At 40.3% G+C, this 13,835-nt stretch overlaps 1 protein-coding gene across 3 annotated transcripts in view; it reads left to right on the top strand.

Annotated features, from left to right (window-relative positions):
- The window catches only part of PCYT1B (phosphate cytidylyltransferase 1, choline, beta), a 116,199-nt gene that overhangs the window by 62,200 nt on the left and 40,164 nt on the right, over positions 1–13,835 (top strand). For all 3 annotated transcript variants that reach the window (XM_025372820.1, XM_025372821.1, XM_025372818.1), the window contains exon 3: positions 4,261–4,377. In XM_025372820.1, the coding sequence (XP_025228605.1) occupies positions 4,261–4,377 (117 nt within the window). The remainder of the gene's footprint in view (positions 1–4,260; positions 4,378–13,835) is intronic.

The raw sequence follows: 13,835 nt of genomic DNA, 5'->3' as shown, positions 1-13,835 counted from the left end.
CTTGCTTCTTCAAAGCCACCAGTGCAGAAAGAGAGTGAGTCTGTTAGCAAGATGGACTCTTTTTCTTTTCTTTTCTTTTCTCTCTCTCTCTTTTTTTTTTTTTTTTTTGAGATAAAGTTTCATTCTTGTTGCCCAGGCTGGAATGCAGTGGTGTGATCTCGGCTCACTGCAACCTCCGCCTCCCAGGTTCGAGAGATTCTCCTGCCTCAGCTTCCCAAGTAGCTAGAATTACAAGTGTCTGTCACCACGCCAGGCTAATTTTTTTTGTATTTTTAGTAGATACAGGGTTTCACCATGTTCGCCAGGCTGGTCTCAAACTTCTGACCTCAGGTGATCCACCCGCCTCTGCCTCCCAAAATGCTGGGATTACAAGTGTGAGCCACCACGCCCAGCCAAGATGGAGTCTTATAATGTAACATAATCATGGAATAACGTCTACCACCTTTCCCATATTCTACTGGTTAGAAGCAAGGCACAGGTCCCACACACACTTCAAGGGGAGGGAATTACACAAAGGCATGAGCACCAGGAGGCAGAGATCATTCGGAGCCACCTTAATGTCTCTCCACCATGCCACGGAATAGTTGTACTCTGACATCTTTTTTTGTTTTCAATTGACTTCTGGTCATTGCCAAACCTCCAGCTTCACAGGTCAGTGGTATCTCACATAGATGCTCTGGAGAGTCACCAGATGCCTAAAAGCATATCCAGAATCTCAAACAAAAGATTAAAACAGATCAATATACAAACTAAAAAGCCATACTCTGTTTTTTTTAAAGCTTTATTATAGAGTATTTCAAACACACACAGTAGAAGAACAGTATAATGAACCTTCCTGTGCCTGTCACTCATACCTAACAACCACTAACCCATGGCCAGTCTTGCACCATGCACACCTCCGTCTACTCTGTCCTCTTGGACGATTTGAAACAAAATCCCAGACTTCCTAGCATTCTGTATATATGTCTGAAAAAAAAGAACTCTGGTTTTATTAAACATAATCACTGTATCATCATCTTACCTGAAAAAATTAACAATAATTCTTTGATATCACCAAATATCCAGTGTTCCAATTTCTAATTATCTTATGTCATCATTTATATATAGCTTGTTTGAACCCAATCCAAATAATGTCCATACTTTACAGTAGGATGATGTGTTTTTTAAATCTCTTTCAATCTGCAGATCCCCCTTTCGTTTCTCTTTTTCTTTCTCTCTCTCTCTTTTTTGCCTTGAAGTTTATTTGTTGAAGAGATGAAAGATCAGGGTCCTTTTTTGGCAGGGGAGGGGAGTCCTGGAGAGTTTCCCACAGTCTGGAAATTGCTGACACACCACAATTTTTAAAAGTGAGCTTATTGCAAAATCAACTTTGTAAATACTCTTCAGATTTACTAAATGGCCTTTTTTCTCAGTAATTGCATCTTCTTTCTTTACTTTTCTTTCCTCCCTGCTTCCTGAATTCATTTCTCTTGATCACCTCTGAATCAATAACAAAAAGTTTTACAAAACTGCCATCTGCTTTCCCCTGGGGTTTATATCTTAAAACAAATTTTCCTCAATTGAATTCAAATTGAATAAGAACATTCAAAGCAAGGCTCCCTCATTAGACAGTTTGTTATTTCAAAGCATTTTCTATTTACTGTGCCTTATTTAGAATACAGTATAATCCTATGAAGGCAATTCTGTTTGTTCAAAATTGTGTATAATTGGAAATAATTGCAATTCCCTATCTGACATAAAGTCTCTCAACTTTTTTTATTAGAGAAATTTAATTTATTAGAAACATTGTACCATCTGAATCTATTAATGTAACATTTCTTTATGTTCCAAATTAATGAGGTTGCATTGCCTCAAGAAATAATCACAATTTTAAATCTAAGTCTTAAAGATCATTCAACAGAAGTTGGCATTGATTTCTGTCTTTTTAGAAAATTTATTTTTATAACATCAATGTAATACATGCATATATATATATATATATATATTTTATTTGAGACAAGGTCTATCTCTGCCACCCAGGCTGGAGTACAGTGGCGCAATCTCAGCTCATTGCAACCTCTGCCTCCCAAGCTCAAGTGATTCTACTGCCTCAGCCTCCCAAGTAGCAAGGATTGCAGGCGCCTACCACCACATCTGGCTAATTTTTGTATTTTTAGTAGAAACAGGGTTTCACCATGTTGGCCAGGCTGGTCTGGAACTCCTGACCTCAGGTGATCCGCCCGCCTCAGCCTCCCAAAGTGCGAGGATTACAGGCTTGAGCCACCACGCCCGACTATTTTCAAAAGTCAGTAGTACTCTTAGCTTATAAAGAAAACTAGTGGTCCCTTTCTCTACCTTCTTCACCCCTGATTCTTATTCCCTGTAGGCACTCAACACTTGACAATCAACTTTCCATAATGTTGTTGAAGTCTCTCATCCATTGACATTGCCTTTCTTGTTTTCTCTGTCCTCGGGGGGATTCTATCTTTTTAACTTAACTTTTAACTTTAACTTTTAACTTTTAACTCTTTAACTTTTAACTCTTAGTAATTGTTGTGGTGTTTCTGGGAGAAAGTAGAGATAATCTGTGTGTTCAGTTCACCATATTTAACTGATAGTCCTTGTATTTCTTTTTAAAGAACATTATTAGCTCACACCTGTAATCCCAGCACTTTGGGAGGCTAAGGTGGGTGGATCACAAGGTCAGGAGTTTAAGACCAGCCTGGCCACCATGGTGAAACCCCGTCTCTACTAAAAATACAAAAATTAGCGGGGTGTGGTGCTGAGTGCCTGTAATCCCAGCTACTCAGGAGGCTGAGGCAAGAGAATTGCTTGAACCCGGGAGGTGGAGGTTGCAGTGAGCCAAGATCGCGCCATTGCACTCCAGCCTGGGCGACAGAGCAAGACTCTGTCTCAAAAAAAAAAAAAAAAAAAAAAAAAAAAAGAAAAGAAAAGAAAGAAAAACAACAACAACAACAACAACAACAAAACACTATTGTGGCCACATATGTCTCTTTCCTTCTCACTGCAAGAATAAAATATCTCTATGTTGTTTGTAGCCATAGAGAAGAGGTGACAAGGGTGCTTAAAATGCACTTTGATATGAGAAACTACTTCTTTCTCCTGTCATCCATTTTTGAATCCCCTTCTTGGATTTTCACATTCTAGTTCCTTTGTTGAGAGTCTAGAAAGGTGTCAAGGTTGGCAAAATATACAGAATTTTCTATATAAATGTAGCAGGCATCTTCCAGACTATCAGGATGGGGATATAATAGAGCTGCAACGTCCTTCCTCCAACCAGCTAAAAAGAATAATTTTGTGACTTGCTTTGTCTACCAAATTGATGGAAGTATATACTCAATTTCTCTCTCTGACTTGAAGGGGATGGGTCTTTGGCCTGGCTGAGCAATAGTGTTATCCCAGTCTCCTGGTTCGCAGGGGTGCTGTACTGAAGTGTGTCCCTCTTCCTCTTGGAACAGCACTTTTTAAAGCACTGTATGTCACTGTCTGTGAGACCTCTTCACTTTTGGCCTTTCTCCCTAGGAGGGACTATAGTGTTTGTTGCTCATCTTCAGCCCTAAGCACCACTTCTACATGCAACATTACATGCTGACTTTCCTCCCTTTGAGGCGTATGTCCCTCATCTCTTATTATACCAAAGAGGTTAGGGAGTGGCCTTGCAGTGGTATGCTGGTAAAGGTTTAACAGCTGGTCCTCCAGCAGGAAATAAGCCCTGATTTGTAGCATTTGCCAATTTCTGTCGTGGAAGCATTCTACCGTGGCTGATTTCAGGCTACCAACGTGACTTGGAGTTGGGAAGAAAGGTGTAAGGTGAGCCATGTGAGCAGATTCCAGTACATCATTGCCTTTGGGAACAGGGACTTGGGGTCTTCATTCAGGATTGCCAGACTCAAGGATGAAGCCATTTGCTGTTTCCATTGAGCTCCTCAGTTACTCCTGCCTATGTGTCTCAGCTGGGCTGACTCTGCTGGCTCAGTCACCTAGACTCCAGTCCGGGTCAAGACAACTCCCCAGTGCTCTGTGTTTGTCTCTTCTGTTGGCTAAAAATGTGTGTTCCCTGGTTTGATCTTAATTTTGTTATGTTTTTGCTCTGCTTTGATGTCTTCAGAAGAACCTCTTTAAAATTAGTTTCATGCACTGATGTGAAACTGATGGTATGTAGAGATTGTGTCTTATCCAGAAAGTTTCTTATGACTGATGGAAGGTAGCTGAGATTCCTCATTCTGCAGTTCTGTTAACAGTGTTTTCTTTCTCCCACAGCTGACAGGCCTGTCAGAGTATACGCCGATGGAATATTTGACCTCTTCCACTCAGGTCACGCAAGGGCCCTTATGCAAGCAAAAACACTGTTTCCCAACAGCTACTTGTTGGTAGGAGGTAAGAAGTGCATTTTCTTTTTGTCTAGAAAACTCTTTTATAATATGCTTTCTGAAAAGAGCCCCTTTCAGTTCCATCAGTAAAATCTCACATTGTTAATGCTTCCAATTCAGCCCATACTGGCTCTCTTGTTCGATGCCTGAAATTTAAAATGATGTTTGAAAAACCATAGGGGAAGTTACATCATGGGATTGTATAACCCTGATCCTCAGAGAGAGATGGGCTGATAGTACTACTAAGGGTAAATGCTTCATGTTTTCCATTAGTGCCTTTCTCCTAGTGTTTAAGGCTTGATCCAAATTATGTTTCTAAAATTTTCTAGAGGGATAAGAGAAGCAATATTATTCTGATTTCAAATCTCAAAGAACTGAAGGGAGTTAGGATGATGAAGAACAAACAAGGTTGTTATCTATTTCTTTCGTGTGACCCACAGCACTTAGGACAATGTTGTGCTAACACTAGTGGCTTGTAACAGCCCCACTTAGTTGAATTTGTGGCAGTGTGTTAAAGACATGGAGATTTATATACTGAGGTAATCTTGGTTCACAACGAAGGAACCAATTTACTCACTGAGTCCATGGAAAGAGAAGGATCGTTAGATGTGGATTGAAATTTTCCTCCTCCAGGAGGCCTAACTATTTCAATTTGGCTAAAACGGACAGTACCTGACTCGGAAGACCTGTATCTCACTTGTGTAGCTTCTGGAAGGAGCATATTCATTCAGAGTAATCAGTTTTTGTGGCATATAAACTAGGCACCATCACATCTTACACCTCTACTGGGAGAAAAAAAAGTACTGGTAAGAGACTACATAACTGTTTTTTAAAGCATTTTGTTACCTTCTGCAATTAAAAACCACTTGTTGTTTGTTTGTTTGTTTGAGGCGGAATCTCACTCTGTCACCCAGACTGGAGTGCAGTGGCGCAATCTTGACTCACCGCAACCTCCACCTCCTGGGTTCAAGCAATTCTCCCACCTCAGCTTCCTGAGTAGCTGGGATTACAGGCACGCGCCACCAAACCCAGCTAATTTTTTTTTTTTTTTATAGTTTTAGTAGAGATGGGGTTTCACCATGTTGTCCAGGCTGGTCTTGAACTCCTGACCTCAGGTGATCCACCTGCCTCAGCCTCCCAAAGTGCTGGCATTACAGGCGAGAGCCACCATGCCCAGCCAAAAACCACTTGTTGGACATTTAAGAGGAACTCTTCTGCAGATTTTGCCAAGGATGGTGACCACAGGACCATTGAATGGAGTTCTTTCCAGAAGGAAGAAATGGTGAAAGGCAACAGTTACTGGGCAAGTCATGCAGAGGGAACCCAAAACAGGCAGAGAACCCAACCCTTGCTTACCTCCCTTTACCCTGAAAACCATTTCTTGAGAGAGCACTACCACCTGGAGTCTGGTCCTAGGCTACTGGGGCCCTGGAGAGACCTCTGCAGTGTTTGGGCTTTGGTCATTTGGGTGGCCTAAGTTTGGAGGTGGTTAGGTATGTGTCACAGTTAACAGGAACACTAGCTGTGGCCCTGTGTTATCACAACCGAGGTAAGATCAAAGGAAATGTGTAGCTTTCAGTATGTTCTTGTAAATTGGAGAAGGCAGTCAGTCAATATCAGTAGCTCTCTAGGTCGTTAGGCAACAGTGATTTAACTGATTCACTGAATGATTTCTTCATTCAACAACAACATTTTTTTTTTTTTTTTTTTGAGATGGAGTCTTGCTCTGTCACCCAGGCTGGAGTGCAATGGCACGATCTCGGCTCACTGCAACCTCTGCCTTCCAGGTTCGAGTGATTCTCCTGCCTCAGCTTCCCAAGTAGCTGGGATTATAGGCACGTGCCACCATGACTGGCTAATTTTTGTATTTTTAGTAGAGACGGGGTTTCACCATGTTGGTCAGGCTGGTCTTGAACTCCTGACCTCATGATCCACCTGCCTCGGCCTCCCAAAGTGCTGGATTACAGGCACACGCCACCATGCCTGGCTAATTTTTTGTATTTTTAGTAGAGACAGTGTTTCATCATGTTGGCCAGGCTGGTCTCAAACTCCTGGCCTTAGGTAATCCACCTGCCTTAGCCTCCCAAAATGCTAGGATTACAGGCATGAGCCACCACTCCCGGCCCCTTCATCTAACAACTCTTTATTGAACTCTTACTATGTGCCAGGCATTTTTCTATACACTGGGGTTGTGGCCATGAACAAAATAGACTGTCTATGTCCTCAGAGAACTTGGAGTCTGAGGGAAAGGCAGTCATTGCCCACTAAACAGGTAAATATGTAGTAGTGGTACTATGAAGAAATATAGGATAAGAGAAAAGAGTGACTGGGTGGAGGAAGGAGGGATGTTTTAGGTATAAAGGTCAGGGAAGACCTCTCTGAGGAGGTGACATTTGTGCAGAGACCTGAATGAAATAAAAGCACTCAAAAGCCAGAACATCCGGTCTTCCTTGTGCAGGGTTCTCACCAGGCGAGACGACAGTGTGGGGCAAGCAGAGAAGACATGATGACGTGTTAGTTTTTTGATTTGTGTATCTTAAGGAGGCTTTCCCTAAAAGCACAGATGATTCAATACTCAGAGAAATTAATATGGGCAGAAGCCAGGAAATAAAGCAGAATAAAAGGAGAAAAATGTCAGTAAGAAATCCTGGACTTTTTAGCAGCTATAGCAAAGGGAGCTACACAGTCATTCTATCACTCTCAAAATCTAGAAGCTGAATTGTGCCATCAGGAAGAACTAGTTTTTCCTGCCTGAGTTCTGAGATAACTGTTTCAGAGGGTCACTGTGTAAGGGGCATTGAGTAATCCAAAGAACAATGTCCTCTATAGCAGGTATACAAAGAAATTCAGATATTCCCTCAATGGCTATTACATGGGTTGTAGAAGCCAAGGGCATATTGAACTACTAGGATGACCACAAGACTGTATCCTTTGGTAAGTGACAGGGACTGGAGTACAGAAAGAAAATAAAACAATACAACATGAAGCTATAAAGAAATAGTACGTAGACTTCTGGGAACAGTGACAGAGTAAGAGTGAAAGCTGGGCATGGTGGTGCATGTCTGTAGAGCCGGCTACCTGGGAGACTGAGGCAAGAGGATCACCTGGGCCCAGGAGTTCAAGGGTATAGTGAGCTATGATCGTACCTGTACATAGCTATTGCACTCCAGCCTGCACAACACAGTGAGACTTCATCTCTAAAACAAACAAACAAGAAAAACACCAACCATGGGCAACACAAACAATACTAAATAATTTCAGTGTGTTCTTTTCTTTGTAGATTTCTTATTCTTATTATCTCACATAAAATAATCGAATGGTAATACTATGAAATATCTTCTAACCACTCTGTTAATAAAATTCAGTGACATCCTGGCTGGGCGCAGTGGCTTGCACCTGTAATCCCAGCACTTTGGGAGGCTGAGGTGGGTGAATTATCTGAGGTCAGGAGTTTGAGACCAGCCTGGCCAATGTGGTGAAACCCCGTCTCTACTAAAAATCCAACAAAAAATTAGCCTGGCATGGTGGTGCACACCTGTAGCCCCAGCTACTCAGGAGGCTGAGGCAGAAGAATCGCTTGAACCTGGGAGGTGGAGGTTGCAGTGAACCGAGATCGTGCCACTGCACTCCAGCCTGGACCACAGAGTGAGATTCTGTCTCAAAAAAAAAAAAAAAAAAAAAAAAAATTCAGTGACATCCTATATTTCATATGTCTCCATTAATTTAATATTTGATCCCAAGTCTGTTAAATGGAATCTCTAACCTCCTGTGTATAGGCAGACTGCTATGGGGGCATGGTATAAGAGCTCAAATCCCAAGAGTGGCATTGCTGTCAGGGTGTGATTTCCCAAATGGTGAATGCCTTTTGGTAAAATTGTAAACAAAACAAAGTGCAATCTTCCTTGATGTACATAGTAATTGCCTTCCTCTAAAATTCTGTGTCTATCGTAACTGTTGCAGAAATACTTTGTGATTGTATGCAAAACAGAGGCAGATTCTAGACTCCAATAATTCTATTTTTCTAAGTTTTTTATTTAATCATTTTTTTTTTTTAGAGACAGCGTCTTGCTCTGTCTCCCAGGCTGAAGTGCAGTGGAGCGATGACAGCTCACTGCAGCCTCAAACTCTTGGGCTCAAGTGATCCTCTGGCCTAGGCCTCCCAAAATGCTGGGACTACAGGCATGAGCTAGCACACTCAAGCTCAAATAATTTTAAATGTTATGCAGGGACTTTCAGAAATCTTGCAGGATGTGGGAAAATTCTCATGTGGAGCTGCCACATGCATTGCAAGATGTCTAGCTTCATTGGCCCCTGCCCACTAAATGCTGGTAGCTGCCTCCAACCATTATGACAACTGAAGATGGCCCACAGATTTCCAAAATGCTTCCCAGAGGATGATGAAATCCTTGTTGAGGACCACTGTCTTAGACTAGGAGTCGTGAAATTTTGTTCCCCACAATCTCTAAAGGAATTTTGAAAAAACTGTATACCTTCTTATACAGCTTAAAGTAGACGTCTAAAATTTAGATATCAGGCTGGGTGTGGTGGCTCCCGTCTGTAATCCCGGCACTTTTTGAGGCCGAGGCAGGCAGATCACAAGAGGTCAGGAGTTCTAAACCAGCCTGGTCAACATGACGAAACCCCGTCTCTACTAAAAATACAAAAACTAGCTAGGTATGGTGGCAGGCACCTGTAATCCCAGCTACTCAGGAGGCTGAGGCAGGAGAATCGCTGAACCTGGGAGGTGGAGGTTTCAGGGAGCCGAGATCGCACCACTGCACTCTAGCCTGAGTGACAGAGCGCGACGCCATCTCAAATAAATAAATACATAAAATAAGTAAATAAAATTTAGGTATCTGCTTCTTAATTTAAGTAGTTATAAAAGATGTAATTTCTGGAATATTGTAAGTATTAACCTTTTTACAAATTCATAAACTTTATTTTTTAGAGAAATTTTAGGTTCACGGCAAAATTGAATGGAAAGTACATAGAATTCCTGTATACTCCTTTCCTGCACAGGCACAACCTCCCCTGCTATGAATATCCTGCCCCAGCCTGATGCATTTGTTACAATCCATTAACCTACATTGACACATCGTTATCACCTAAAGTCCATAGTTTACATTAGGGTTCACTCTTAACGTTATACCTTCTATGGGTTTGGATAAAATTTTACATTGTCCAAACTCATAGCTATACATTGTATAATGACAGGTATCCACAATGATAGTACCATACAGATAATATTTTTACTGCCCTAAAATTCCTCTATGCTCTACCTATTCATCTCTTCCTCCCTGTAACCCCTGACAACCACTGTTCTTTTTAGTATAGTTTACTTTTTGTAGAACATCATATAATTTCGCATTATACAGCATGTAGCTTTTTCAGATGGGCTTATTTTACTTCATAATATTCAATTAATGTTCCTTAATGTCTTTTCATGGCTTGCTAGCTCATTTCTTTTTGGTGCTGAATAATGTTCCATTGTCTGGAGGTACCACAGTGTATCCATTCATCTGCCAAAGGACATCGTAGTGGCTTCCACATTTTGGAAAATATAAATAAAGTTGCTATAAGCATCCGTGTGCAGGTTTTTGTATGGACATACATTTTCAGTTCATTCGGATAAATACCAAGGAGTGTGATTGCTAGATTGCATGGTAGGAATATGTTTAGTTTTGTAAGAAACTGCCAAACTGTTTTCCAAAATGGCTGTACCAGGAGCGGGTATAGCCCAGAGGTAGAGCATTCGACTGCAGATTGAAGTGGCTGTACCATTTTACATTCCTACTAGCAATAAATGAGAGCTCCTATTGCTTCATGTCCTTGCCAGCATTTGGTGGTATCAATGTTTTCAATTTTTGCCATTCCAATAGGTGTGTAGTAGGTTGTTTTAATTTTCAATTTCCTAGTGACATATGATATTGAACATTTTTCATGTGCTTCCTGGCCATCTGTAGATCTTCTTTGGAGAGGTACCTGTTAAGGTCTTTAGCACATTTTTAAAAATCCAGCTGTTTGTTTTCTTATTGTTGAGTTTTAGAGTTCTTTGTATATTTTGGGTAACAGTCCTTTATCAGTTGTATCATTTTAAAATAATTTCTCCCAGTCTATGTCTTTTTTTTTTTTCAAGACAGAGTTTCACTCTGTTGCCTGGGCTGAAGTGCAGTGGCACGACCTTGGCTTACTGCAACCTCTGCCTCCCAGGTTCAAGCGATTCTTGTGCCTCAGCCTCCCGAGTAGCTGGGATTACAGACATGTGCCACCACATCTGGCTAATTTTTGTATTTTTAATAGAGACGGAGTTTCACCATGTTGGCCAGGCCAGTCTTGAACTCCTGATCTCAGGTGATCCGCCCACCTCGGCCTCCCAAAGTGCTGGGACTACAGGCGTGAGCCACCGTGCCCAGCCCCCAGTCTATGCCTTGTTTCCTCATTCTCCTAACATAGTCTCTTGCAGAACAGGAGTTTTTAATTTTTTTTTTTTTTTTTTTGAGACGGGGTCTTGCTCTGTCACCCAGGCTGGAGTGCAGTGGCCTGATCTCAGCTTACTGCAAGCTCCGCCTCCCGGGTTCACGCCATTCTCCTGCCTCAGCCTCCCGAGTAGCTGGGACTACAGGCGCCCGCCACTTCGCCCGGCTAGTTTTTTGTATTTTTTAGTAGAGACGGGGTTTCACCGGGTTAGCCAGGATGGTCTCGATCTCCTGACCTTGTGATCCGCCCGTCTCGGCCTCCCAAAGTGCTGGGATTACAGGCTTGAGCCACCGCGCCCGGCCTGGAGTTTTTAATTTTAATGAAGTCCACCTTATCAATTGTTTCTGTCATGGTTCATGCCTTTGGTATTGTATCTAAAAAGTCATTACCATACCCAGAAGAAACCAATCTGGGTTTTCTTCTGTAGAGTTTTATAGTTTGGTATTTTACATTTACATATAGTTTGGCATTTACATTTGATTTTTGTGAAGGATGTAAGCTTATGTCTAGGTTAATTTTTTCTTTCTTTTTTTCTTTTTGCATGTGAATGTCCATTTGTTCCAGCACCATTTGTTGAAAGGTCTATGTTTGCTTGCCTTTGCTCCTTTGTCAAAGATTGGTTCTCTATATATTTGTCTGGGTCTATTTCTGTTCCATTGATGTATTTGTCTGTTCTTTTTGCCAGTACCACACTGTCTTGATTATTGTAGCTTTATAGTAAGTTTTGAAGTCAGATAGTGTCAGTTTTCTGACATTTTCTTCTCCTTCAATATCAAGTTGGTTTTTCTAGATCTTTTTCCTTTCCGTATACACTTTTATTTTTATTTTTATGTATTTTTTAAGAGAGAGGGTCTTGCTCTGTCACTCTGAGGCCCTGCTTGAGCTCCTGGAGGTAAAAGTCACAAAAGTATTTGTCCCCATGGCTTCTTGAACTCTTAGACTTTGTCCACACTGAGGTGCCAGCGATTTGTCAGTTTAAATTTTCCTATCCCAGCACTGGTTCCTGGGGAGGTAGCTCTGCTTGTGGGTTTCTGCTTTAGTAAGCTAATATTCTCTCTATCTGCCTGTTACTCTCTCCAATTTTGGGAGTAGTGGTTTGCCCTGTGACCTCAGTTCTCTGATGGATCTAAGAAGAGTTGTAGATTTGTCAGTTCGTTCAATTTTTACTTGTTGTCAGGACCGAGTGGCCACTTTTAAGCTCCTTACATACCAGACTGGAAACCAGAAATTCAATATCGACATTTTAAAACAAAATTGTGGGCCGGGCACAATGGCTCATGCCTGTCATCCCAGCACTTTGGGAGGCCGAGATGGGTGGATCACTTGAGGTCAAGAGTTCGAGACCAGACCAGCCTGGCCAACATGATGAAACCCCATCTCTACTAAAAATACAAAAATACTAGCCGGGCGTGGTGGCGTGCACCTCTAGTTCCAGCTACTCGGGAGGCTGAGGCAGGAGGATTGCTTGAACCCAGGAAGCGGAGGTTGCCATGAGCTGAGATTGCACCACTGGACTCCAGCCTGGGTGACACAGCAAGACTCTGTCTCCAATAAATAAATAAATACATAAATAAAAAACAAAATTGTTACCCAATCACTTTAATGCATCTATTGGCATCTAAATACTGTAATGCTTTGAAACATCATCATAAATTTACAAAACATATAACAAGTTATTTTTTAACTTTTAAATATTTATACATTTCATTTTTTCTCCTCAAACTTATATTTTTATTCTGCTTCTTTCCCATAATTTTTCCTAATGGGATATGTTTTAATGTTTGCAAATCTTTTAGCGATCACTGTATCATACTTCTCTGAAACAAAAATATGTATATAAATTAGAGCATAACTAACCAAAGCACCACATTATATATACTTTGATAAATAATTAATAACCTAAACATAAATTTGGACAGCAATGTATCTCTTAATGAGATGAATAGTATGTACCTGTAGATGTACTTATGGATGAATATAACTTACTGCTAAAATTAACATCAATTTTTTCCCAATTTTACTTGTTATAGTTATAAGTGCTGAAATATGTTGTCCATGCAAATGTGTAGATAGAATGGAAGGAGTTTGTTACAGTGATGCCACTCAATTCTTTGAACTTCTGAGTTATTTACCAAAAATAACAACATAATTTATTACTATTATTGCCATCAAAAGTAATTTTAATGGTCTATCGAGTGACAATTTGTTAAGATCCTCCTTCAAATTTGTTGCAAGCAATGGATTAGAAATGACCTGACCTGCAAAAGGATTTGTTGCCAAGCTATTAGAATCATTTGCTTTTTCTCTTTCTGGGAATTCTAACAAAAGGCTGTATCAAGACTTATTAAATGACTCTTAATTATATCCCTTATTGTTTTACTTGAAAGCAACTTATTCAACTAGATATAGCCAGAAAGGGTTGGGGAAATGGTAATATTAGTAATTTAATTATGCCATTGCCAATCAAGTAATTTTTGATAAAATGTTTTTATCGTTTGCTTACAACCTTTTTTAAAAAAACAAAATCTCAGGGCTACAGTTTTAGATTACTAACTTTGCAGAAAACACCATCCAACAGAATTCACAAAACCAGTCCTCATTGTCAAACCTACTAAAAACCTACAAACCAAGAAAATGTCTTTTCAATTCAAATGCATTAATGTATTTTCAGTTCAAATGTATTAATGTATTTTCAGTTCAAATGTATTAATGTATTTCAAGAAGCTTTATAAAAAACACTGGGAAATAAATGATAGAATGGATTGTGTAAAATAAAATCAGTCAAGATTAAAATAATGTAGATCTAATATAATAAGTTATAAACAAGACAAGACAGTAAATCAATTCACTTAATTTGTAGTAATGCAATGTAATTTACAGATAAAATTATGTGATATTTATAGGAAGAAGCATATGATTTTTAAAAGGCATGTTATTCCTTCTCTAAATATTGGCACGTGTGTGTATGTGTGTGTGTGTGTGTGTGTA

Source organism: Theropithecus gelada, chromosome X (genome assembly GCF_003255815.1).
Source record: "Theropithecus gelada isolate Dixy chromosome X, Tgel_1.0, whole genome shotgun sequence".
Lineage (NCBI taxonomy): Eukaryota > Metazoa > Chordata > Mammalia > Primates > Cercopithecidae > Theropithecus > Theropithecus gelada.
The sequence above is the reverse complement of the archived record's forward strand: the minus strand, read 5'-3'. Positions and strand labels throughout refer to the sequence as shown.